This window comes from Camelus ferus, chromosome 2, assembly GCF_009834535.1.
Source record: "Camelus ferus isolate YT-003-E chromosome 2, BCGSAC_Cfer_1.0, whole genome shotgun sequence".
Lineage (NCBI taxonomy): Eukaryota > Metazoa > Chordata > Mammalia > Artiodactyla > Camelidae > Camelus > Camelus ferus.
The window spans coordinates 52,867,041-52,893,860 of record NC_045697.1 but is presented as its reverse complement, the minus strand read 5'-3'; the positions used below and the strand labels follow the sequence as shown (position 1 = coordinate 52,893,860).

The 26,820-nt window shown below is 36.0% G+C and overlaps 1 protein-coding gene and 2 non-coding genes across 15 annotated transcripts in view; 1 reads left to right on the top strand and 2 right to left on the bottom strand.

Annotated features, from left to right (window-relative positions):
• The window catches only part of RUFY3 (RUN and FYVE domain containing 3), a 74,912-nt gene that overhangs the window by 29,104 nt on the left and 18,988 nt on the right, over positions 1-26,820 (top strand). For all 13 annotated transcript variants that reach the window (XM_032458503.1, XM_006188678.3, XM_032458511.1 and 10 more), the window contains 7 exons: positions 15,350-15,523; positions 16,308-16,425; positions 17,268-17,369; positions 20,812-20,935; positions 21,660-21,721; positions 23,244-23,309; positions 24,614-24,683. In XM_032458503.1, coding sequence (XP_032314394.1) covers positions 15,350-15,523; positions 16,308-16,425; positions 17,268-17,369; positions 20,812-20,935; positions 21,660-21,721; positions 23,244-23,309; positions 24,614-24,683 — 716 coding nt within the window. The remainder of the gene's footprint in view (positions 1-15,349; positions 15,524-16,307; positions 16,426-17,267; positions 17,370-20,811; positions 20,936-21,659; positions 21,722-23,243; positions 23,310-24,613; positions 24,684-26,820) is intronic.
• Positions 7,744-7,848, bottom strand: LOC116659445. Its single transcript, XR_004314840.1, has one exon. It is a non-coding gene; the product is annotated as a U6 spliceosomal RNA (small nuclear RNA).
• TRNAD-AUC lies at positions 21,328-21,399 on the bottom strand. Its single transcript has one exon. It is a non-coding gene; the product is annotated as a tRNA-Asp (tRNA).

The window sequence follows — 26,820 nt, the reverse complement described above, 5'->3', positions numbered from 1 at the left end:
CCCCATTCACTCAGGTTCTGCAGAACTTGGAGGTTGAAGCTTTTGACATGTTCTCTGATTCATGTATGTTTATATTCCTAGTTAAAGTGTAAAATCCTTGAGAGCAGAATTTGTCTTAAACTTCTTGGTGTTCGTATCAGACTTGGGACAGTATGGTCCTGGGTAGATTTGGTCACACCGGGCAAAAAACTAAAGAAGTTTTCTCTCTCCAGTGAGGCCCAATAGTTTCTTCTTTAGCATTTTACTTTGAATGAGTAAATTATCCTGAGTTTCATCTCATTTTCTACAAACTATTTTTATTCCATTTTTTATTCTGCTTTTAATATAATTAATTATATTTTGATGAACAAAAAAATTAGTATTGTCTAGTTGATTGACAGTTCATAGACAAGAGAAAAAGGAAGTTGTTGGCTCAGTCAATGAGTACTGTTTACTGTGTTAGCTGCCATTATTATTATTATTATTATTATTATTATTATTATTATTATTATTATTAATAACCAGGTACCAGTGTTTTGATTCCTTTAACAGACTAGTTATAAAGAAAAAAGCTACATAAAAGCCACAAATCTGTGCCCTTCTTGGAGATTTTTTTCCCTATGACTTACCCCTGGTAAACTTCCATTTCTTTAATACAAGGTACTACTGCAAGAATCAAGCCTGCTGTGAGAGTCAGCCTCCTCTTTTTCATTTTCTTTTTGCTGGAATTTTTATGAATGATTATCATAGATGAAATCAGAAAGGGAAAAACTCAGAAGATATGAATTGTATTACTTTGATGTCTTAGTAGATTACCAGTCAAATGGTTAGCCAAGAACCTATTTACAGAAATGTCTTTCTGGAGTATAGCTTAAAATAAAGAAAATCAGAATGGGGGAAAGAAAATGGCTTTACTTGTTAACTTTTTTTTTGAGTCATTTCATCCTTGTCTTTTTAAATATAATTTTCTACATCTTTTGTCTTGTTTCAGTTATATGAAATTCTAGAATTTTAGTGTTTACATAAGTTAGAGTTTTTGTAAATGAGTACTTGTAACAAGAATGAACATGAGTTGTGGAGTGTTACCCACACATAACACGCATAGCAGCCCAGGGTCATGGGAAGAACCTGCAGTCAGACCCAGAGAAAGCTGGTAATAAATGTAGGCTCAGATCTTCAGGAGACCATCACTGCTGAGCTGTTTTAACTCTGTTTCTTATCTGTTGTTATGGATGTGTCATAAGAGTTGGCTTTTTAACACTGAGTTCCAGCCTCCTGAAAGACTGCTTTTTTTAAGATAATAAACTCTAGGAGGTCATGGATTTGAACTGTTAGCTTTGGGGTTTGGTTTTTGTTTCAATTTTGGCAAGATTGGGGTTTTTCTGGTGAACTGATTCCTTACAGTGATGGTTGGTTTTACATTCAGTGTGTCTATAACACCTGTCTAGTAGAATATGAAATGTCTTCTTAGGGTGGAATTGTATCACGCTCACAACATTGATCAGTTATCTTGCATCTCACTCATTATATGCTATTAATTTGAATCTAAAGTTTTGAAACTCGTTAGAAAATTATGAAGAGTAATGAAATAATAAAAAGCACATGGTTTACTATCTTTAGTTTCTCAAAAAATATTGAATTCCTTTCTGTACTCATTTATAAGCCTTTTAAACAGATTCTATGAATTTGCAGTTGCCCAGATTACTACCTATCTCTCTGAGCATTGGAGTGGCTGGGACATTACTTGAATTAGGAAAATAATATACCTGTGTGAAATATTACCTGATCAAGATTGCTTATTGGTTCCTTGATATATTTTGTGAGTTAAGACTTGTTATCTGCCATCTTGAAAAGTGGAAGGAACATACCAATGATTTTCTTAGCATCTAGCACTGTGTCATATAGACATTCAATGAAAGGCTATATTTAATTAAAGAAAATTATTAAACTTATTGTGGAAGGCCATAATAATTTTAATACTTAACAATTGTTTATTAGTATGCCCCAAGCATTTCCAAATATTTAATATACATGAACTTGTTTAATCTTCAAAACCCTTATCATCTTATGGCTGAAGAAAGTAAGGCCTACAGAGTTCCATCCCAGTGGAATACTACTCAGCAATAAAAAGGAACAAACTATTGATGACCTGGATGGATCTCTCAAGAATTATGCTGAGTAGAAAAAAAATTTTTTTCTTTAAAGTTACATGCTATATGATTTCCATTTATATAACATTCTTGAAATGACAGCACTTTAGAAATGGAAAACAGATTAGTAGCTGCTGTGGATTATAAGGAGGTAGGAGGCAGAAGGGAAGTGCCTGTGGCTGTAAAAGTTCAAAATGAGGGTGATATAATTCAATGCTGTAATTCAGTGTCAGTTTCCTGGTTGTAATAAGTTACTCTGGTTTTGTAAGATGTTACCTTTGGGGGAACTAGGTTAAGGGTACACGATATCTCGCTATTGTTTCTTACAACTGCATGTGAATCTACAATTATCTCAAATTAAGAAGTTAAAAAAAAGAGAGAGAGAGAGAGAGAAAGAAAAGAGAGAAGAAACTCGCCTAGGGTTACAGCTAGGGGAAGAATTCAAGTAGAGTTCAAACTCCAGCGAGCCATCTCCAAGGCTTGTGCTCTTAATCACTAAACCAAAGTTCAAACCTAGTTGACTAGAGACCCACTGTAAACATATTTTTTCACCAAAACTCCATACACACATCATTGATTTGTAAACATCTAGAACAAGGGCTTCATGAAACAATGCATGACCTTACTATGTGGGACATACTAAATTGATTTTATACTCCACTAAGGGGTCGTGACCTTCAGTGTGAAAGCTAGTCCAGGATTCTGTGCTGCCTCTCTGGTGTATGTCCATTTTAGCTCTAGCTACCGAGATAGAAGCAAAAGAGTTCTTCCCGCAGTGCCAGTATGTTGGGTTCTGTTCCCAGCCTGTAATTGTTAACACCTTTTAAAGTCTCGGCCAGTGACCCTGCATCCTTCTGTTTCTCTTTAAACCATCTCCTCTGATGAAAACATCTTATTTATAATAATTGCTGCTGTTATCCTTATGCTAGTGACTATCCAACCCCAAACTTTAATTTGTATGTACAACTATGTGTTGAAAATTATGTTGAGAATGCTTCCACATAAGTATCATTTACTGTATCCAAAACCAAGCAGATTTTGTCCCTTACCTCCAAAACAATTATTCAGTTGTTGTTGTTGTTGTTTAATTTCCATTTTCAGCACAGTATTCTAGTCTCACAGGGCAAAAACTTTAGGTTATTCTTGACTCCTCTGTTTCCTTAACAGGTACAGTTCTTCAGGGCAAGCCATTTTGATCCTCTCCACCAAATTCTTCAAATTCCCTTTGCATAATCCTTTCAGACTAATCACCCTCAAACAAAGCTGTAGTCTTATGACTTGCCTGCTGAAAACCTGCAAAGGTTCCCATTGCCTGCTTCCTGGATATGCAGGTCTGGTTTTAGAGACCTGTCATTTGATTCTGCCCTTCCTGTGTTTTCCAGTTCTCCTTAGGAAGAACTCCCCACTCCATTATTTCCTTCACCTCATTTCACACAACCACTCCCACCCCTTGGAATACTTTCTTCCATGTTTTCTGTGATTTCATATTTAGGGTCTGCCTCAAATCTTACACTGGAATTTATTGTGCTTTTATCTTTATTACTTTTGGTGTTGTCTCATTTGGAGTATAGATGTACAGTGTTCTAGGGAATTAAACTAAGGGAGAGTTTATTCCTATTTAGTTTTGTTGTTGTTGTTATTGTTTTTGTTTTTGTTTTTTGTCAAGGTTGGGGTTTACCCTACTTGCAAGCTAAAAAATGAGCCTGTTACTGTTTCTTGGATGCTGGTAAAGACATGACTCCTTTTCAGTTAGAGACAAAAAACCTTGTTACTCATAACACTACAAGCAGACTGAGCATCAACACTTTTGTGTCAGTTCCTCTTGCACCAGAGTTGCACCCAGGAGACACTATGGCTCAGGAAGATGCTATGCATGTGGTGGTTCTGTGTTGCAGCTGAGGAACGTTGAGTGTGGGGTATCTGTTGCTTTTACAGGAAGCAGTAGGCAAGTCTTATCTCTCCTGATGATCAGTTACATACACAACCCTGAGAAATGGCCTGGATAAAAGAGCATTCAGGGCCTTGCATTCTTGGTACAACCCATAAAGAAATGTAGAGCAGGAAGTCCAAGGAGGATTGTCTCTCTCAATATTTTATAGGTTAGATGTAAAGAGATTAGAAATTGCCCCAGTATCACTCAGGGAATATGAGAGAAGCAGCTCTAACTCTTCTAGATCAGATCACAGTGTTGCCCTCTAACATTTTAATTATTTCTATGGAATAAGTTGAGCAGAGCAAGGAACTCTTGGGTTTATACTTAACACCTAAAATTTTTATGTTGCATCAAAACAAAGGTGACTGACTACTGTCCTTCTAGATGTTCCCAGAAATCTTCTAGGTATTCTTCTGCGTGTGGAATTCTTCAGGTAAAGGTGCTTGAAGAAGTTTAGGAAACTCCTAAAGTTGATTATTTTGTGATATGGGAGTGCAGTGAAGAAGTCAGTGTGGTTTCATAGAGAACTCTTGGACAAGTTTGGAATATAAATGGACATCTTTTAAAGATTAGAGAAGTGGATATCTAAAGGAAAAACAGTTTTTCCCTCTGTTATTCACAGTGCTCTCTGACACTGAGTGTGTGGGGTGTTTTCCCACACCCACTGATTCTCCAACAGCAATTCAATTCTGACGCTATCTGGAGTTAACACAGACTCCACCAGACACCCCCTCACTTTAGATGCCAATCACAAGTCCAGGTTGTCACCTGTGCTTCTGACCAACCAGCTATAAATTGGAGGTTTCCATGAGCCCCTCCTCAGGTTTGGTAATTTGCTACAAAGGCTCACAGAACTCAGGGAAAGAGTTTACTTGCTAGATTACAGGTGTATTATAAAAGAACACAACTCAAAAACAGCCAGATGGAAGAGATGCATAGGACAAAGTATGTGGGAAGGAGCATGGAACCCACATACCCTCTTGGGGCACATCACCCTCCCAGCTACCTCGATGTGTTCACTAACCAGCTCTCTGAACCCTTTCCACTCGGGTTTCTATGGAGGCCTCATTATGTAGGCTACATTGATTAAATCATGGTCTTTGATGGTTGAGCTCTATCTCCAGCCCCCCTCCCCTATCTGGATTTGGAGGTGGAAGGGGGTGGCTCAAAGTTCCAACCCTCTTATCACGCCACTGGTTCCCCTGGCAACCAGCCTACACATCCTTAGGGGCTTTCTAAAAGTCACCTTATTAGCTGACTTATTCAGCTAATATTATTATATAATATAATATAATATAATATAATATAATATAATATAATATAATATAATAATATTATATTATTCACCTTATTCAAAAACACTGATTGAATGGGACTTATGAATAACAAAGATGCTCCTTTTACCTTTAACTCTGGTAAACTCAGGACCTAGAAACAGAAACCAAATATAACAGAAGATACCCCTGTAGCTCTTATCACTTGGGAAATTACTAGGGTTTTAGGACCTCTGTGTTAGGAACCAGGGGCTGAAATAAGTATGTAGGTAGATTTATTTCTTACTATTTCACAATCCCTAGCCAAGAATGAGTAAAAGTATATGGAAGAATGGTTTTGGAACGTTAATAACCAAATAAGCTTGCTCATTTCAATGCTGACACCAATCAAAAGGGTTTGGGTTTTTTTTTTTTTTTTTTTTTGGTTATATTCAGGATTATAAGAAAATAGCACTAGATTCTTATTGGAGGCTAGCAGTTAAACCTTGACATGAAGGAAGAGAAAGCAGAAGCTCTTTTTTATTTTTAATTATCGAATTTTTCAGCTACATAAAGTAGAGATAGTAGCATAAGAAACCCTGTTTCCATCACCCACCTTCAATAATTATCAATATTTGCTGATCTTTTTTCATCTATTACCCCCACATTTTTCTAGAGTAGTTTAAATAAAGCAAACTCCAAGCATCATGTTTTATCACCTGTAAGTACTTCAGTACTGTTGCCAATAGATGCAACCAGCATTCCAGGTTCTTGTCCCGTCCCAGAAAGAATTCAGAGATAAGACTTAGAGGTTAAAAAAAGGTTAAGTGAGGCTTTATTAAAGGATGGATAGTACACTCTCAGGGGAGAGCGGGCAGGCTCAGGGGAGAGCGGGCAGGCTCGGGTGAACTCGGGCAGGCTGAGTTTCTTTGGCAAGTTAGTTACATAAGGTGTAAAAATGAATGGGCAGAATATTCTTGGGAAGGAGGGATTTTTGTCCTTATTTAGTCTGGATCAGAAGTGTCATGGTGTCGGTGCATGATGGGTACTTCTGATCTGCAAGGCTAATTTTATTGAAATGAGAGCATAATGAGCAAAAGGTTACATTCGGACACTAGAAATTCCTGCCTTTTCTCACCTTTCTTTGTTCTTCTCCAGGCCACTTGTCATCCCAAAGGACATGATCCCTTATCAGCCCCAAGGTTCCTGCTTTTCTTTCTCTGCCCAAGGATCCCTGCTGCTTACATGATGTGTGGTTTCCTACATTTGGCCTGTGCCCCTCCTTTCTGCCCAATTCCTGCCATTTGGTCTGTGCCCCCCTTTCTCTGCTCATATCTAGCTATCTGCCTGCTCTGACAGTACCACACCTAACAAAATTAATTATTAATAATTTCCTAACAGTAAGTAATATTCAGCCCATTTTCAAAGTCTGCTTGTCAGTTTTTTTTTTTAATTAGGATCCATATGAGATATTTTATTGTGTCTCTTAAGTTTCTAGGGTTTTTTTTTTTTTATTAATAGCATTACTGAGATATAATTCACATACTGTAGGGGTCACCACTTTAAACTGTACAATTCAACGGTTGTTAGTATATTCACAAAGTTGTACACTCTTCACCACTATCTAATCCCAGAATATTTTCATCACCCTATAAAGAAACTATACCTGTTAGTATTCACTCCCTATTCCCCATTCCTCCTAGTTCCTTACAACTACTAATCTATTATCTGTTTTATAGGTTTGCCTATTCTGGACATTTCATATAAACACAATCATTAACTCTGGTGCCTTTTGTGTCGGGCTTCTTTCACTCGGCATAATGTTTTCAAGGTTCATCCATGTTGTGGCATGTATCAGTACTTTATTTCTTTTTTATTGCTGAATAATTGTCCATTAAACATACTACATTTTCTTTATCTATCAGTTGTTAGACATTCGGATCATATGGTAAGTCTATTTTTAGTTTTTTGAGGAATCTCCATACTGTTTTCCATAATGGCTGTACCAAATTACGTTCCCACCAACAGTGTAGGAGGGTTCCCTTTTCTCCACAGCCTCTCCAGCATTTGTGGTTTGTGGACTTTTTAATGATGGCCATTGTGACTGGTGTGAAGTGATACCTCACTGTAGTTTTGATTTGCATTTCTCTGATAAGTGGTGATGTTGAGCATTTTTCCATGTGCCTTTTGGCCATTTGTATGTCTTAATTGGAGAATTGCTTGTTTAGGTTTTCTGCCCATTTTTGGATTATTTGGTTTTTTGTTATTAAGTTGTATGAGCTGTTTATATATTCTGGAAATTACGCCCTTGTCAGTCACATCATTTGCAAATATTTTCCATTCTGTAGTTTGTCTTTTTATTTATGGTTTCCTTTGCTGTGCAAAAGCTTATGAGTTTAATTAGGTCTCACTTGTTTATTTTTGCTTTAGAAATATGGAATGTTTCATGCATTTGCATGTCATCCTTGCGCAGGGGCCATGCTAATCTTCTCTATCTTTCCAGTTTTAGTATATGTGCTGTCAAAGAGAGTACTCATTATGGTTTTGATTTGCATTTTCCTCATGAGCATTTTTTCATGTACTTATTAGCCATTTGTATTTCTTCTTCTCTGGAGAAATGTCTGTTTGAATCCTTTGCCCATTCTTTTTTGCTGAGTTATTTCTCTTTCATTGGTGAATTATAAGAGTCCTTTATCTGTTCTGGATACTGGATCTGATTTGCATTTTTTTCTCCCATTCTGTGGGTTGTCTTTTCACTCTTGATGGTATCCTTTGAAGTGCAAATGTTTTTAACTTTTGTGAAGTACAGTTTATCTTTTTTTTCTATTGTTGTTTGTGCTTTTGGTGTCATCCAAAAAACCATTTGGTCATATTGTATAATCCTTTCTGTATGTTGCTGGAGTTGGTTTGCAGGTATTTTGTTGAGGACTTTGCATCTGTATTTATAAAAAATATTGATCTGTAGTTTTATTTATGGTGCCTTTGATATTGGCCTCAAAATAATGGTTTCATAGAATGTGTTGGGAAGTGTTTCCTCTTCTTTTATTGTTCAGACTTGTTTGTGAAAGATTGGTATTAATTTTTTCAATGTTTGGTAAATTTCAGTAGTGAAGCCATCTGGTCCTGGCCTCTTCTTTGTGGGATTTTTTTATTATGAATTTAATATCTTTACCTTTTAGAGAGCTGTTCAGATTTTCTATTTCTTCTTGAGTCAGTTTGGTAGTTTATCTTTTTTAGAAATTGTCCTTTTCATCTAGGTTGTCTAATATGTTAGCATATAGTTGCCCATGGTATTCCCTTATAATCCTTTGTTTCTGTGAGATCAGTAGTAGTGTCTCCTTTCTGTTCCTAATTTTAGTAATTTGAATCTTCTCTCTTTTTTGGTTGGTCAGTTCTAACTAAATGGTTATCAATATTGTTGATCTTTTCAAAGAGCCAACTTTGGATTTCATTGATTTTTCTCAGTTTTATTTGCTATTGATTTCTGCTCTAATCTTTATTATTCTTCATCCTGGGAGCTTTCTACTGATAAGTGTAATTATTGGCTGCCCTTGAGGAAGCCATCTGTGAAATCATGGAATTATTATAGGCTAGAGTTAGGAGAGTCATCTAGATCAGTGCTTCTCAAACTTCAATGCACATACAGATTGCTTTAGATTCTGGTTGAAGTGCAGAACCTGATGCAGTAGTATCATTGGAGCCCAGGGTTTCCTGTTTCTAAAGGCTTCCAGGTGATGGCAACGTTGATGTTCCAGGACCACACTTGGAGTGGCAAGGATCTTGTTCATTTGATATCAGAGTGACTTGTGGGATTTTTCCAAACCATGTTGTTACTCCTCATTCCGGGAATATTAATGTGTCCCTCCCTTGAGAAGTAGTGCTGTGATAAGTCATTATGATTGATATGGGTGTATTTGTCTCTATCAGATAAAAGAGATGCTGAACAAATTTAACTCTTCATTTTAAAGATAAGGAAATTGAGGCCCCAAAGAAGTGAGATTCCTTGCCTGGTGTCATATAATATGTTAATCCAGATGATTAATATTAAGCAGATTAAGAATAGTGGGTGGATATAATCTTCCTGATGTAAAGGCTTATTTTTTGCAAAGTGCATCGTTGATTCTGCTGTTACTAAGAAAAGGTAGCAATAAGGATGAGTAAATTTGTGGTTAAATTTTTTGACCAACTCCTTTGGATTTTAACCCAGAGAAAATGTTACTTAAGTGAATTTCCTCTTTATTACTCTTGAGTGCAAAATTATATCTGAAGTTCATTAGTAGATAGATAATGATACAGATATATAAATACTCTAAAGGTCCTAAGACTCTATTGATTATTTTTAAGGGAGGATTTAGTAAAACTTCATAATTCTCTTGTATAAATGAGTGTCATCAGACTAGTTAAATGGTGTTTTATTATAAGATCTTTTTAGTACTTTGAGTAATTTCTTTCACTATCACAGATAACTTATTTTATGCCCAATTTTATATTCTAAGAAATATTATGGCCAAAGTTCAAAATAGATTTATTTCGGAATTATTGGTCTTCAGTCATTCTGAACATTGAGTAAGCTTTCCTTTCAGTATCTTTCTGTTAATTTGTCATTTTTAATCTCATATTAATACTTTTAGGTATCACTGGGAAATTTGTGTATGACAACTATTTTCATTTCTCATTTAAAAGTTTTGATCTGTCAAAGAACCGGGAAACTCTGAAGAGTAACTACTGTTGTGCTATATATGAATTATTCCCACTTTACCAAGAGTTGGGTACAATGTAACATACTAAATCTTAACATAATATTAAATATACCTTAATTTTCTTTCAATTATTCATTAAACATTTCAATGTTACTCTGTATGAATGTTAGTTGTTACACTATAAAGAGATTAAAATATAGTCTTGGTGAGATGACTGGTTTGCAGAACAGTTTGACTCACTGTCACTCTTAGCTGTATGACTTTCGGTCTACTTTTCTCATCACTGTTAACTGAATGAGTCACATGACTGTAAAGTTTATTAAAATTTCCTCATATGAAATAAGCAGCCTTGAAGAGGTATGATGAAGACCCACACTCCCTTGAGAGAACCAATATACTTTTTTTGAAAACCAGTATAGTTTATTATTGTAACTATAGTCATTTCCACATGGTTTCTTTAGTCCACTGCTCCTGCTATGTTTCCCACCAAGGTAATTTGCACCACTGTCCAAATGTAGAGATAATCAAATAATCACCCAAACTAGAAACACAGAAGTTGCTCTCTATTCTTTCTCCTTCTTCCCTCAATCCAGGTGATCATTGAGTCCTGAAATCGTGATATTCTGCCCCTAGAACATTGCTGAAAGCTAACTCCCGTGGTTGGGAGGGTACAGCTCAGTGGTAGAGTACGTCCTAGCATCCACAACGACCTGGGTTCAATCCCCAGTGCCTCCATTATAAGTATATAAATGAATTCCTACTTACTTCCTTCCTAAAATAAACCCCCCAAATTAAAATATATAAATTAAAGAATTTGTTTTAAAATCTGAACATTTTTTTAAAAATTAAAAAAAAAGGAAGCTAGCTCCCTCTTCTCCACACAGCACTCAATGCTTTAGTTCCGTCCCCTATTATAATTTCCCTCCTTAACTTTTGCAGTAGACCCTTACTTGCTCCTCAGCTTTCAGTTCTTACTCCCTTCTGCTTCATCTTCCTCAAAGCTGCTGGAATGGCTCCTCTAAAATTCAAATCTGTGACATTACACCTCATATCAAAATCTGCACTGACTTTCAGGTAAAATCCGTATTCCCCAAACAAGGTCCTTAATAATCTCTCCCTTAAATTACTTCCCTTATCTCATCTCACAGCTATTACTTGAATGCTCATAAACTCCTGGCATTTGTCAGTTTTATTTGCTTCTGTACGCCATGTCCTTTCATATTCTGTGCCTCTGCTCAAGCCGTCCGTCCACCCTACTCCCGCCACAGCTCTACTCCTGTGCCTGCCTTGCCCAGTTTCTCTTTGTCCTTCAAAGGACAAACTCAAAAGTCTCATCCTGTATATATGGCATCTAGTGGTTTCTGTGTATTGATTTTACTCTGCTATCTCTATGAATTACATTTTTGTAAAAATTTTAGTTTATTTTGTTTGATTTTCTGGATGTAAAATAGATTGTATGAGAGCAGTAATATATGACCCACTCACAGTTTATATGTCTCCAATTTCTTTACCTTCTCTAATTGCATTGGTCTGTCACCCTCAGTACAATACTAAATAATAGCCATGTTGATAGTTATTTCTTGAACTTTTCCACAGAATATATCCAATGGCAGAGAAGGTTGTGGTGGACTTACAGTTTGCCTGAAATCCTACATTAATATATCTACTATCTTAGCCTTAAAAAAACATATATATATATATATATATATATATATATATATATATATATATATATATATATATATATATATATATATATATATTTTTACATTTGATTCCATAGATTGGTATATTTGGTATAAAATAAAAGCCTTTTAATTTACTTGTCCTGGAATAAAATTAATCTTTGTTGAAGATGATAATGTTTGTCCTGAAATTTCAAGTATTCTCTGTAAGCTGCCCTGTTTTGTTCTCCAGATGTCCGTATTATCAAGTTTGATAAGTAGTTAGCACTTTAATGTCAGGGGCTAGGTCTTTTATGTCTGGATTCCCAGCGTTAAATACAGTGTCTAATACCCAGTAGATGTTTATTTTAGTATTTAGTAAAAAAAATGAATGGATGAATGGATGAATGAACAGAAGTTCAGTTTTAGAAAAATAGTGTTAGATGTTAACATTGTGAAAATTTGACATTTTAATTATTTTAACATAGGAAAAGTATAACAACATTGTGAAAGTCTTGCATTTTAAAATCATTTTCTGGTCTATTAGCTTTTTATACTTAAAAGTATACAGTATACAGAAAAGATTACATAAATATTCAGCTCAAGTGAATTTTCACACAGTCACCAATTTGACACAACTAACACTATATCAAAAACAGAACTTTCCCTGCCCCTTAGAAGTCCCTCCACATTCGCTTCTGGTCATTGCAGCCCTTTTAAACAGCATATATTAGTTCCACAAAGTCATTTTATACTTGACTACAATTCAAGACAAGTAACAAATTGATTAAACAGAGAATTTCTTGTTCTGTGACAAATCAAGCTAATGATTTAGTATTAATTATTAGTAGCCAACATTGCAAAATGGAGGAAAAAATACTTAAGTACTAAGTCTATTCAGTTTAATTTGGTACTAACTAGGAAACAAAATTATTTGTAACGACCATACTCTCATATACTACTCAGCACAAAAATGTTGATAATAATAAGCATTAAGTAATCATTTAACTTTTGCATTAATTAAATAATTAATAATGAGCAATAAATTCCTTTGAGCTCTTATGTCTAATTGTCAAGTTACCTTGATTTCTGTTTGACTTTCATTTGTTTAGAGTAGTAGTCTCCACATGTACGAGCTGTTGTCTTTCAGGAGACTCTGGCACCAGCTGGAGATACTTGGGGTTGTCAGACTGGACGGTGCTACTGACATCTAGTGGGTAGATGCCTGGGTTGCTGCTAGATTTAATTCACAGAACAGCCCCTCACAAAAAGGAATTACCTGGCCTAAAATGTCAGTGGTGCCAAGGTTAAGAGAAATACTTTCTAAAGAATGGGTGGGTTGTTTGTGTTTGGTGCAGGTTAGTTCAAAAAGGTTATAGCACCAAATTCCTGACACCGTGCAGTCCAAGATGTTAGGAATTTAATTTTCCTGGCCACTAGACCATCTTTCTGTCGTCTGTGCATCCCAGACTCTAACCAGATGTCTTGAACGTTTCAGCTACTGATTTCAAGAAGAGCAAGATGAGGCAACATAGAAGAGCTGGTATCACCACTTCTGGAAAAATGCCTCAAAGGCTGCTATTTTGTGCATACTCCAAATCCAGCTCTTCCCACGTGACTGGTTCTCACTAGGTTGGAATTAGCTTATGTACTTTGACCAGCAACATTACTTTTGCTATTAGCTCCCTGAATTAATGATCTGCAGACTTGAGGCAAAGGGAGTGGTAACTTATGGACCGCCAGTTACCCCAGCCCAACCACATTTCTTGCCATCTGTCAGGGGGAGTTAAATGGGGATCCAGGAGTTCTCTGCAAACGCTCATGCATAGCCACACACCCCAGCCCTATTCTCTTCTCCCAGTGAGCATAGAAGATCAGAAAGTCTACAGTGCACATAACTGCTGGTAATGATGCTGGAAATTAATATTTGATAAAGTTGTTCTTCACAGCTGTTGTCGGGAGGTTGTTTTTGATGTATTTTGGTGTCCCCTGTGAACTTACTCTATTCTTGACAAGTTGACCTACAGTGAACAGAGAGCCGGATTTGAGGCACAGCCCTAACTTTTTTTGTTAGTGTGCGGGAAAGAATTAGTGGGAAGGTATACCAATTCTGACTTTCCTACTAAAGTACCCTCTGAAAATACTACCTCAGAAAACACTATAGCAAACCTAGATTTGTACAGTTGGCACTGTAAACCTCCAAGTCCCTAGACTTAATGGAAAAAAGGGTGAGCTTAGATTTGATTCTGCTCTTTTAATTGTGAAAGCAGATATAAATGAAAACACTATGTGAACAGAATTACTTGGGACAATTTAAGTAAGATAATCTCTGTTTTGTGTTGTAGCTTGTTTCTATTATAGGAGCAGAGCTTTTATTAGTATTACTTTTAATCCTCCTCAAAAGGTAAAATATTTCATAGATCTCCAGGCCTTTTTCATTTTGTATAGAAATGTAACATAGTTGGCTTTGGGAGGATGCACGTATCATAGCATAGTGGAAAGAGCACTGGCTTTCATGTTATATCCAGGTCCACATTCTGCTACTTGGGAGCTGTTTGGCCTTGGATCTCTAAACCATTACAGGCCTGCTTTACCACCTGAAAAAACAGACAGCACTTAAATGATAAAGTCGCAAAAATTAAACGTGATAATTGTGTAAAAGAACGGTCAACAGGAGGGAAGGATAAATATTTGGAGTCTGATGTATTTGTAGGTGGATGATAGTGGTCAGCAGCACAGGGTTTGAAGTCAGAGAAACAGAGTGTAGACTCTGGCTCTGTTGGGTATTTCTGGCAGTGCCTGAGGTCAGCTACTTAATTCTCTAAGCCTCATTTTCCTTCTTCTTAAGTCGGTGATGTTGGTCTAACTGTCTCATAGCATGCAGTGAGGAGGGACTGAGATCATAACTGTAAGAAGCAGCCCACAGTACGAGGCACAGGGTTCACACCAGTGAAGAAGGTAGCAAGTGCAATAAAGAAGCTATCTGAGTTTTGTCAGATAAAATATGGTACTTACACCCTTTCCTCGAGTTTATTTGGTTGATGAGAGCCATACACTCTGTTAAGCCTTTAAAAATTGGGGATTTGATTAAGTTCTAATATTTGCACTCCTGATAATGTTAATTATTTTTAGTTCATTTAATAATGCTAAGTTTAAATTACAATGCTTACTAGTATAAATACTGAAAATGCAAATAGTATATTTGGAACAGAGTTTAAGCACTTTATCCTTTTTTTCTACATCGGCTTTATTTGTTTAGAGCACTTCACAGGCTGCAGAGAATGAACCGGGCAGGGCCAGTCAGGAAGCAGGCCAGCATGAAGTCTGTGTGCTAGTGAGCCTGATGGGCCCAAGTTATGGCGGTGGCAGAGCCTACTCTGGGCTCAGTATTTGATAAAATCAATAGATTTTTTACTGTTTCACGAAGAATATTCTTAAGGGCAACTGGCATCTTTTTTTTTTTTAAACAGCAAGCACATGGCAGAGGAGAATACATCAACTAATAGTATAATTTGGTGCCACTGCCTTGATTGTTGCCAAGACACCCGCAGTCTTACCCACCTTTGTTTTTGCGCCATCAATGCGAATGTCAACCCAGTCAAATTATCCTGAGTTTATGAATGTGCTATTTCTAGTAACCAGGCTCCATCCTTTCCCCTTTTGGCTGCAGATCCTAATTATCTCATGGCTAACGAACGCATGAACCTGATGAACATGGCCAAGCTGAGTATCAAAGGCTTGATTGAATCTGCTCTGAACCTGGGGAGAACCCTGGACTCTGACTACGCACCTCTCCAGCAGTTCTTTGTTGTGATGGAGCACTGCCTGAAACATGGCTTGAAAGGTAGGCCCCAGCCTCAAAATGCAAATGTGCGTGCACCTGTTTCCTAGCAATACGTGCTTAAGAAGAGAAGCATTCTTGGTGGAGCCAAAGAATAAGAGGCTTGAATTAATGACATTGATCCATTGTAGTGCAACCTGTATGGGCGCAGGAATGTGATTAACTTGAAGGATGTATAGGTCTTAAAATACAAATCCTTAAAAGCTAGGGTTGGAAGCACTGTTACAAGTATCTAGTCCAATGTGGCAGTTGTGTTTCACAGGTGGAAATAGACGTAGAATGGGACACGACTTGCCCTGGGTCACACAGTGAGTGGGGGCAGAGCAAGTGCTGGAACTCAGATCTCCTGACTCTTGCTTCTATGCTCTTCCCACTTGACCAGAAGCTTCAAGGTCAGGACTTGGTCTTGTTCACCTTTGCTTCTTTTCCTCCTCTCTCCCCAGTCTTTGATTACCTATTCCTGGATTATGTATTCTTTTCCACTGAGCTGTTTTCTTCACTAATACCACACAGTTTTAAACATGATATTGTTAAAATGTTTTATTGTTATCATATGGCTAGTTAATAAATTTTTCCTGAAAGAGGAAGCACTGAGTCTCAAGAAGTAGGAGATTTTTTATTTTTACAAAATATTACCTATTCTGAAAGCATGAATAATTTTAGAACTATCTGATAATCTAGGATTGGTTCCCTGAAAAGCACACTGAATAGAGTGTGTGTGTGTGTGTTTAGGGTATGTTTATATTGTAAAAAATATTAAAATACTGCTTTGTTTTTATCACCTTAGCTAAGAAAACTTTTCTTGGACAAAATAAATCCTTCTGGGGGCCTCTAGAACTTGTAGAAAAGCTTGTTCCAGAAGCTGCAGAGATAACAGCAAGTGTTAAAGATCTTCCAGGACTTAAGTAAGTTTAAGGTTGAATTCTGTTTGTCAGGGAAAATATTCTTAACGATCTCCTTCAGGAGTGAGACTAAAGACAATGATGACCGTAATCATTTATTTCATAACAATCTGAAATGCAACATGTTATTATGACTAGAACAGGTGGTGTTATGAGAGAACTGGTAATGTAGAATACTGAGAAGTGTGCCTGCAAAGGATAGTTATGATTGATCTAACAGAGGTTGTCTTCATGTTAAGATACCAACCATTTTCGTATTTTTTCTAAGCACCTGTGGGTATAAGCTGCTGAGTCTCAAGAAATTAGATCTAGGGAGGTAGCATGTTGGACTTGACTTAAGACAAAGAATGTGTTCGATGGAGTTGGAGAGCCAAGATTAAAACAGCTGTCAAGTGAATCTCAGGAACTGACACCCGGAACCCAGCTTGGAACTTGAAAAAGAGTAGAAATCACCTTCCCAAATTAGACTGGTCTAATTTTAATCAGGTAGAGGTCTATGTGGCCTGTGATCTCATTATTAATGTTTGGGTACTTACATGACCCACATTTCATTTATGATGATTTTCCAAAAGTAGTCTGCTGGAACATTTTCAATTTGGCCTCCCAGAGGTCTTGTCTTCAAATTGTAGTCTCATTCAGTAACTAATTCCTCACAAGAGCATTTGTCCCAAACACACCCCTGGCTCCCACTAGCACGCACAGAATTCCTCACATAGAGATGTGGTGGGAGAAGCTATGAGGAACAGGGTATACTGGGTGACCACTAGCAAGAGTAAGTGAATCTGTCCCCACTGTGGCCCCAGTCTCTGCAACTTTTCATTGTTTGGTTTCTGTGTGTTTTGCAGGACACCGGTAGGCAGAGGAAGAGCCTGGCTTCGTTTGGCATTAATGCAGAAGAAACTTTCAGAATATATGAAAGCTTTGATCAATAAGAAGGAACTTCTCAGGTATGAACATCTTGAACTTTGTTCTTTTCTTGCCATGTTCTATATTGTATGAGGTTGAATCATGTAAATTTATCATTTTTGTAGATCAGAAACAGTTGATTCATGACAGTTTCACATAGTTCAACTAATACTTCCTCCCACATCACATACACACATACTCAAGAACAGATATTTTTATATTACGTGGGTTCACACTGTCTTTGTGGCATATATGGTCCTTTGCAGGGCAAGTCAAAATTTAACACCTCCAGAAAGCAGGAGAGGCTTTTGACACCTTAGCATTTACCCAGGCTCACTAAGACAGGAAGTGGACATATAATGTTAAATTTAAATTCAGCACACAAAAAAATTTCCAGCTGAGTCATAGGTATGAATGGGAAAAAGAAAACAATAAAAATGTTTAGAAGAAACCTAAGTTAGACAAAAATTTCTTAAACAGGACACAAAAAGTTCTACCTGTAAAGGAAAAAATGGATGGATAAATTGGTCTACATTAAAATGAAGAACTTCTGTTCATCAAAAGACATTCTTAAGATTAAGAATGAGAGGCAACCCATAGCTCTAAAGGAGATACTTGTAATACATAATGTATATATTCAACAAAGGATGCATATTCCAGGTATATAGAGAACTCCTTCAATCCAAAAAGAAAAAGGCAGATGAGCAAATATAAAAATGAATAAAGGACTTCAATAGGCATTTCACAAAAGAAGAAATTGCAATGGCCAGTAAACATATTAAAAGATACCTAATTTCACTAATTATCTTGTAAATTCAAATTAAAACAGCAATGTGATAACCTCACACAACCACCAGAATGGCTAAAATGAAAAAGACAGATAATGCCAAGTGTTGATGAGGATGTGAAGCAACATTAGCGTCCTGCTGATGAGCTAATTGGTTCAGAAACTTACGAAAATAGTTCGGTATCCTTTATTAAAGCTGATCATAAGCATACCTTGTGATCAGTGATTCCATTTCTAGTTAGTATAGCCAACAAAAATGCATAGTTATGTTCAACAGAAGACATGAGCGAGAATGTTCATAGCTATTACAATGTTTGTAATGGACCCCAAGTGTCCATTCACAGTAGAATGCATAAGTAAATTATACCATACAATGAAATACGATACAATGGTTATTCCTCATACAATGAAATACCATACAGCAACTACGCACAGCAATATGGATTTATCTCACTAGTGTAACGTTGGGCAGCAAAACCGTACATGAAAAATACATTGCACGTTACTCGGTTTATGTAAAGTTTGGAAGTATATACAACTTATCTTTCATGATAGAAGTCAGGAAAGGGCTACTATTGGTGGGGTGGGGATAGTAATTGGGGGTAGAAGCAGCATAAGATGGCTTTTGAGGTTCTAATAATAAACTTTTTTCATATGGTGCTGGTTGCACAGATGTGTTCTCTTCATGAAAACGCATCCAGCTACATTGTATGATGTGGGTAGTTTTTTATATATACTTTATAGGTCATTAATGTTTACACAGAGAAATTCAAATATAGCAGATTGCCTCTGAGAAATAGTGTAAGAACAAGTAACAGAGAATTTAAAGACATGGTTGGATTTTCCAAGAGTCTAGTTTTCACAAGAAGTTGTGCTCCAGATCCTAATACTGAGCATTGTTTTAATGTTGCTGCAGCTGCATATGCCATTGATTGTTGTTTTCTTGCCAAAGAAAATTAAACAAATCAGGATAAAGAGAAATACGAACCATTCAAGGGAACTTGTTTATTTCCACAAAGGGAGGGCTCCACTTTCCAAGGGTCAAGCCTTGAAGTGGTGTAGGGTCTAATGTTTAAGCAGTAGGTGGCTTCAGGGGAGTGTCTTCAATCAAAATTGTGTGGTTCAAATTGGGGTCTGAAGAATTAGCTCTCGATCCAGCAGAGCACCTGATTAGATGGGTTCAGCCTTGTGAACTAGACAGAACACTTTGTATACATATTTTCACTCACTTTGACCCAAAAGTTTTACACCATAGGTGTGTCTAAGAGAAGTGCAGGTGTTTATGCCCCAAAAACCGTGTGCAGTCATGTTCAGAAAAGCATTGGAGCCTGCACAACAGAGACAGCGAGTGGAGTGAATCCACCGTGGCAAATTCGTACCACGAACACTGTCCAGCAGTGAAATGAATGAACTACCATTGCATTCAGCAATACATGTGAATCTCACAAATAAAAGAACGCATGAAGGAAGCCAGACACAAGAAGTGTTTACTGTATGTCTTTAGGGATAATAAACTATTAAGCAACGTGTTCATTCCAGTTCTACTCAGCTTTCTTCACAGGTTGTCAAAGAACAAAATAGCACATGGGCTATTATTGAAAGAGAGGGCAATTTGCAGAGCATTTTGTGCTGTTTTTGAACTGTTTACCATTTGTTAATATTTTTTATAGAGAATCAAAAAAGAAAGGCAAATGCTTTGTTTCTCTTCTGCTTTTTTATTTCTAAGTCATTTTCAGCCTGTTATGCCTGGCCTGTGGAATGTGTCATGGTAAAAAGCCAAAACAGCCACCTGTTCATCAGAGAGAGGCTGGCTAAGAAAAAGGAAGTTTTGGCTATAACCATTTATACTACAGCCATACAGTGGAATATTATAAAGGCCAGTATAAATGAAGCTGCAGAAAGTCATCTATTGCAATAGAAATCTACTCACACTATCATTAAGCCAAAAAAAGAAATTCAAGATAATCTAATGGTATAATGCTTCTTTAGTATCTCTCAAAAATATAAGTATGTCTCCATGATGATCTGAAAGGTTATATATCACGTTCTTAACAAGTCATTGGTGGGTAGAATTATAGGATTCTTGTGTGCTTCTTTTTGCTTGCTTCTTTTTCTTTTTTCTGTAGTGAGAACTGACTTTATTAAACAATAGAAGACCCCTTAAACATTTTAAATCATCTGCAACCTATTATGGGTGCTGATAGGCAACTTTTTTGCTAATTAGTCAAAAGGGAATGAATATAAGTTATTCAACAGTTCACATTTTTTTTAATGTTTATTCACTGTGTGAAAGGAATGTGGTACTTAACTAGAATTAAAAATTAAGCAGATCAGAAAAAAAGCAAGTTTTTAAAAGCAAATAATTTTTAAGATGCATTAAAGATTGAATAATTATCCCATGTACATCACAAATGCAGATATGTAGGGAAAGCATGATTTGTTCACTTCAGTAAAAATACCATTCTGATCACTTTTCTTCTAGCTGTTCATGCACCTATTATCTAAAATAAAGTATCCAAAAGAAAAAAGAAAAGAAATAAAGTATCCAAGCCATCCTTGTTTTTACTTTTTTTTGCTATTATCATAGATGACCATATTTAACCATGAGGACTTCACTTTTCTTCTTGTCTTGTGATTACATCATTGGATTCTTGAGGTTTTATTGCAGTAGAGCATTCTATGGATTTCTCTTACAGTGAATTCTATGAACCCAATGCCCTCATGATGGAAGAGGAAGGAGCCATAATTGCTGGTCTTTTGGTGGGTCTGAATGTCATTGATGCCAATTTCTGTATGAAAGGAGAAGATCTGGACTCTCAGGTATGAGAAGGATACTCAGTTACCTGGTGTGTCACTCTCAGTTCTGTTACCTTAGAATTTGGATTGATGGGATTATACCAACCAAATAAGGGGAAGTTCTATATGTCATAAGTAGGATTTCCTTTAATGTTGATGTGAATATAAAACGTGTGTTTTTCCTTCCACCTTGGCTCATTTATGCATAATGAATGTTTTTCAAATTCTTTTCTTGACTGTGATCCCCATTAAAAATATTTTGCACAGGCTGAAAAAAAATATATATATACTAAAATATATGCACAGGGGTTTAGTAGCAGAATATTTGAAATAAGCAAAAGAGAAAGAAACATTAAACCTTAAATTTACATTAAGTGTTCTGGTGACTTTTTTTTTTTAATTTTTAAATTTTTTAATGGAGGTACTGGGGATTGAACCTAGGACCTCCTGCATGATAGGCATATACTCTACCACTGAGCTATACCCTCCCCAACCCTTTATTTATTTATTTATTTATTTATTTTTCTGTTGACTTTTTAGTCATGTCATGATCCTGCTGACTTAATCTTGATTCTTTACTTATAATACTTGTCAATTCTTGATTATAATAAAACATTAAATTTGCATTAAAAATTTCTAGTAATTGTCATGACTGTGCTACTATTTTGAGTGCCTAGAAGGAGCCATTGTGTTATGGCTTGGGGAAAGTATCTAATTTTATATTAAATTCTGAAAATTCTTTCTGTAGGTTGGAGTTATAGATTTTTCAATGTATCTCAAGGATGGGAACAGCAGTAAAGGTAGTGAAGGGTATGTACAAAGAAAACTAGTGTTCCTTTTTCTTTAGTGTTCTTAATACTATTTAAAGTTCACAACAATACTTCTTTCACAGATGTACGGAAAGGATTTCTGATGATTTAGCTTTAATAGAATCTTGTCAAAAGTATCTGACTATTGTGCCTGCTAAACCTTAAAAGGGGATTTAGTTAAGTGGATTTTCTTGCTATGCGGTTCAGGTTTATAAAAATTTTTATAAAAGGAACTCAGTGCTCCGTCTCATTTGAAAACATGATCTTCTTGACCAGAGGATTGTATTTTCAGTTTGCTTAAAATTTGCTCTATTACTATGTGCATCACTGGGTTGTGTGAAATGTTAACATTACAGGGAGCTGAATGAAGAGTATCTAGGAACTCAGCACTACTTTTACAACTTCTGTAAATGTAAAATTATTTCAAAATTTGAAGTTTTTAAAATATCCATATGGTACTTGGAAATTGGAGATCAGAAGCTCACCTTATAACTTTTATAAATTTAGCAGTTGACCCACGTAGAAAACAAACTTATGGTTACCCGGGGTGGGGAAGAGGGTGGGAAGGGATAAATTGGGAGTCTGAGATTTGCAGATACTAACTAATATATATAAAATAGATAAACAACAATTTCATACTGTATAGCACAGAGAACTATATTCAATATCTTGTAGAAACTTATGTTGAAAAAGAATATGAAAACAAATATATGTATGTTCATGTATGACTGAAGCATTATGCTGTACACTGGAAATTGACACAACATTGTAAATTAACTATACTTCAATAAAAATACATATATATAATAAAATAAAAAGTAAACTCAGCAGTTGAAAGCATAGTCTGAAGTTTTGAACCTTGGGTGTTGAGCTAAGATTATTATATGGCTTTTTCTTTAAGTAGTGTTAGAGAGGTATGTGGCCTTGAATTTTGTCTTTAAGTTGAAAAGTCTGTTTAACTTTTGCCTACTCTAGTTGGCTCCAGAAGTAAACCTCCTTTTTCCACATTTAACTTTCTTATGTAATAATAAACACTTGATCTTTGTGAAAATCTTTTATATCTTTCACCTTGAAATTCAAATAGCATTTAAAGACAAATATATAGCCTTTGAGAACAATTATTACACCTGAGTAAGCGTAATTCAATTCCTATGACACATGGAACATTGCTACTGTAAATCATACTAGCAAAGCTAAAAAAGTCCATCAGTTGCGAGAAGAAAATTTTTATTCTTTAAAAGCCTCTAATAGATTGCACATGATACCTATAACCTAAGTCATTAAGAGGTGTAAGCTATAACAAGGGCTCTATTAACATGTAGGGGCAGGGGGTTCAGTTTTAAACCACCAAGTCTCTCTCGTTGATAATGTCGAGGGAATTAGATGTCAGGTCTATCTTCTAGTTCGGTGTGTCTATGACATAATTTCCTTTCTGTATTTTATGAAAAGATTAGGGGCAGGAGGCATCTTGGTATTTCTAATGTTATTTATTTTAGTTTTATTTTTAACCTTTTTCTCCCCAGAGATGGCCAGATTACTGCAATTCTGGATCAGAAGAACTACGTAGAAGAACTCAACAGACATCTGAAGTAAGGAATTAGTAAACAGTTACTGGGGGTTTTGGTGTGGGGGGAGGGAAGTGTAAACTGGTGAGTAGTTAGGATAAATTCAGGCAATACTCAACTATATATAAATTCCTGCTTGCCAGGCACTGAGCTAAGCCCTGGATAAGTGGCATTTAACTGTCTTGGTGACCTTTAATGAAAGGCAGAATAAAACTAGTATGTAATTAGAACTCTAGGGATTATGTAAATATACTCAGTTAAGAATTCTTAAGTTTGTGACATAGACAGTTGAAATTGGAGGTCTTCTTGGTTCAGTAGATCCAGCCACATATTTCAGGACTAATCTTGGGTTAACCACTTGTTGTTTTGGTACCTTTAGGTTAGTCACATCTTGTTGGTCCCTTGCTTTTCTCATACATGAGATTGATAATATTAATTTGCCCTCTTTTCACCAACACTACCACTAATTTACCAAGTACTCACCAAGTATTTTTCATGACCAGAACATAAAACAATCTCTTTTCTCTTGAGGAGAGCTATCCAAAATGTACTGGTATTCTCAAGTACATTGATGTTCTAAAAACTGTTGAGTAAGTCAGAAGAATTAATATATCCATTAATTATTTGTAGTTCTCTTATGAAAGATAATCATTGTAATTTAAGTAAGACCTAAAATATGATTCTGTTAGTATCAATATAAATTATAGTCTTGGTTCCGTCTAGAAAACTCAAGAACAATTTAAGTACATTTTCTCTGGAGACTGAGTACTAATAATGAACAGTGAACTGTGGCAATGTTAGCCAAGCAAAGATATGGTTACAGTTGACAGTGAAATATAAATATAACACTATTATTTACTCTTTCAGTGCCTCAGTTTCTTTATCTGTAGTTGAGGATACTGAAGGTGGGGTTGTTGAAAGCAATAAATGAAATAATGAAAGTAAAATCATTCAGAAGAGTGCTTGGTGACTGGCAAGCACATCATAATTCATGTAGCCTAGTATTCTTATTGTATGTGTGTGTGTGTATATATATATATATATGTATATATATATATATATGTATGTATGTATATAAATCTTGAAGTTTACAGTGTAGTGCATCAGCTCTTTTATTTCATCAACAAATACTTAGTAAATACAAATTTCAATGCCAAGGATGTAGCAGGTAAGATACATATTGTCTTGTAAGCTGTCTTAGAGCCTGAAAGTCAAGAATTGTGGACAGTAAACAATGAATGATAAGTATGATGGGTGTTTTGAAAGAAAGTACAGGATATTATTCTGTTTCTCAAAGGAGACCGTTATGTTTTTTCTTCTCTTGATAGTGCTACTGTGAACAACCTTCAGGCAAAAGTGGATGCATTAGAAAAATCCAACACTAAGCTGACAGAGGAGGTAAGTGTTTTGGAAGTTCTTTGATTGCCTTATGGAATTTAGTAATGTACATTAGTGGAAAATAATTTCTCTGGAGCCTTGAAAATAAAGGACTTGACTTTTCAGATAATACCTGCTATAGGGCTCCTTGTTCTGACAAGAATGGCCAGCTGGCTTATCTCAGGGGTCAGTTATCCAGTTGGACTTTGTAGGCATAGAACCTGGGCTGCTCAGGTATTTTGCTTTCTTTTGTGTGTTTTGTCTGGGCTAGCCTGGAGGTAATGTTTAGCAGATAGCATCATATCTGTTCAACAAACACTTTAGGTACCACTTACATGCCAGAGCTAGACAAAGATTTATACCTGCCAGGCATTGATTTCTGTGTGCCAGATTGGCAAGCTCCCTACCTGCACAGGTTTTGTTTTCTCCCTGGGGTGATGGGACAGATAATGTAAAGAACACTGGTCAGAAGACCAGTAGTTCCTGCTTACATGTCATGTGCTCCTGAGCAAGTAAGTCACTTGACTTGCAGGAGGCCCAGTTCCCTCACTGGCACTTTAGGGTGTTTACACTTCCCCTTTTAGCCTCCAATTACCCTGAAAGTCAGGTAAGAATGTATATGTGAAAACTCTTAGAAAAGTCCCTAAAACAAGGATAAAAAAATAACCTCATATTTTACTTCTGATTCATATATTTCCTCCCCAGCTTACAAAGGCTGAGCTGCATATTTTTTTCTTCAACAGCATTAGATTGAATAGATTAGTTTCTGTGAAAAACCTTAAGTAAAAATTTTCAGGTGGCAAAGGCTTTATCTTCTCTCTTTCTTTTAGTTATAACTATCCTTTTACATACAGTGAGATAAATGTGGCTTAAACGCAGCATAGGTGGACCTGGAGGGTATTATGCTTAGTGAAATAAGTTAGACAGAGAAAGATAAATAATGTATGTTATCACTTACGTGTGGAATCTGAAAGATGAAACAAATGAATATAACAAAGCAGAAACAGACTCACAGATGTAGAGAACAATTAGTGGTTACAATGGGATAGGGAAGTGGTGAGGGGCAAGGTCGGGGTAGTGGATTAAGACATGTGAACTGTTATGTATAAAATAAATAAGCTACAAGGATATAATGTACAGTACAGGGAATACAGCCAATATTTTATAATACCTTCAAGGCTATAATATAATAAACATTTATAATCTACAGATTTTACATATAGAGAGTATAATCTATAAAAATATTATATCACTATGTTATATATCTGAAACTAATATAATATTGTAAATCAAATATACTTCAAAAAAACTGGTATAAAAAAAGGAACTTAAAACCCTAGTCAGGAAATGCCATCTAATCAGATTTTTTTCAGAATGAACATTTTCATTGTTATAACTTTACAACACCTTCCTTATTACTCGGCTCTGTGGGCTTAATTTTTGGATGTAGATTCTTAAATTATATTAAAACTTTAACTTATGGATATGACCGTTAGCATTTTATCCCACAAGCCTTTTGAAATATTCTGCACAAAACTTTCTACTGTGATTCTATTGCTATTCTATGGAGGCAATGGGGCATAGCAGTTAAGCATGCTCTCCAACACTGGACTGCTTGGGTTCGTGTCCCAGCTCTGGCACTTGCTGGCTTTTTGATTATGGGTCAGTTACTTAAGCTTCTTTCTATTCCTTGGTTTACTTATCTGTAAAATAAAGATAAGAACAATAATAAGATTTTTGTGCAAATTAAATGATTTAATACATAAGGGCCTAGACCAGTGCCTGACACATCATATGTACTCAGTAAATGCAGTTGATTATTTTATTCCTTTAGTCACAAGACTTGTTCTCTTGACCTGGATTTATTTTACCAACAGTATTAGTGTATTCATTCATTCAGTTATTTATTTTACCAGTAAGATTTAGTTTTTTGAAACTTTAAACTTTTAGAGATAGGTAAGTGCTGTGCATAGACTTTATAAAGAGCAGATAAGCCTAATGAGGTCCACCTTCTCTCATTTCCATCTATTTTGGATTTAAGGGGACCAGTAAAAAACAAACAAACAAACAAAAAAAGACCTTCTTTCCCCTCCTGAGTTCTGAACCAATATGACAAAGTGAGAAGAATGGAGCAGATGCAGATAGGTAAACATCCACT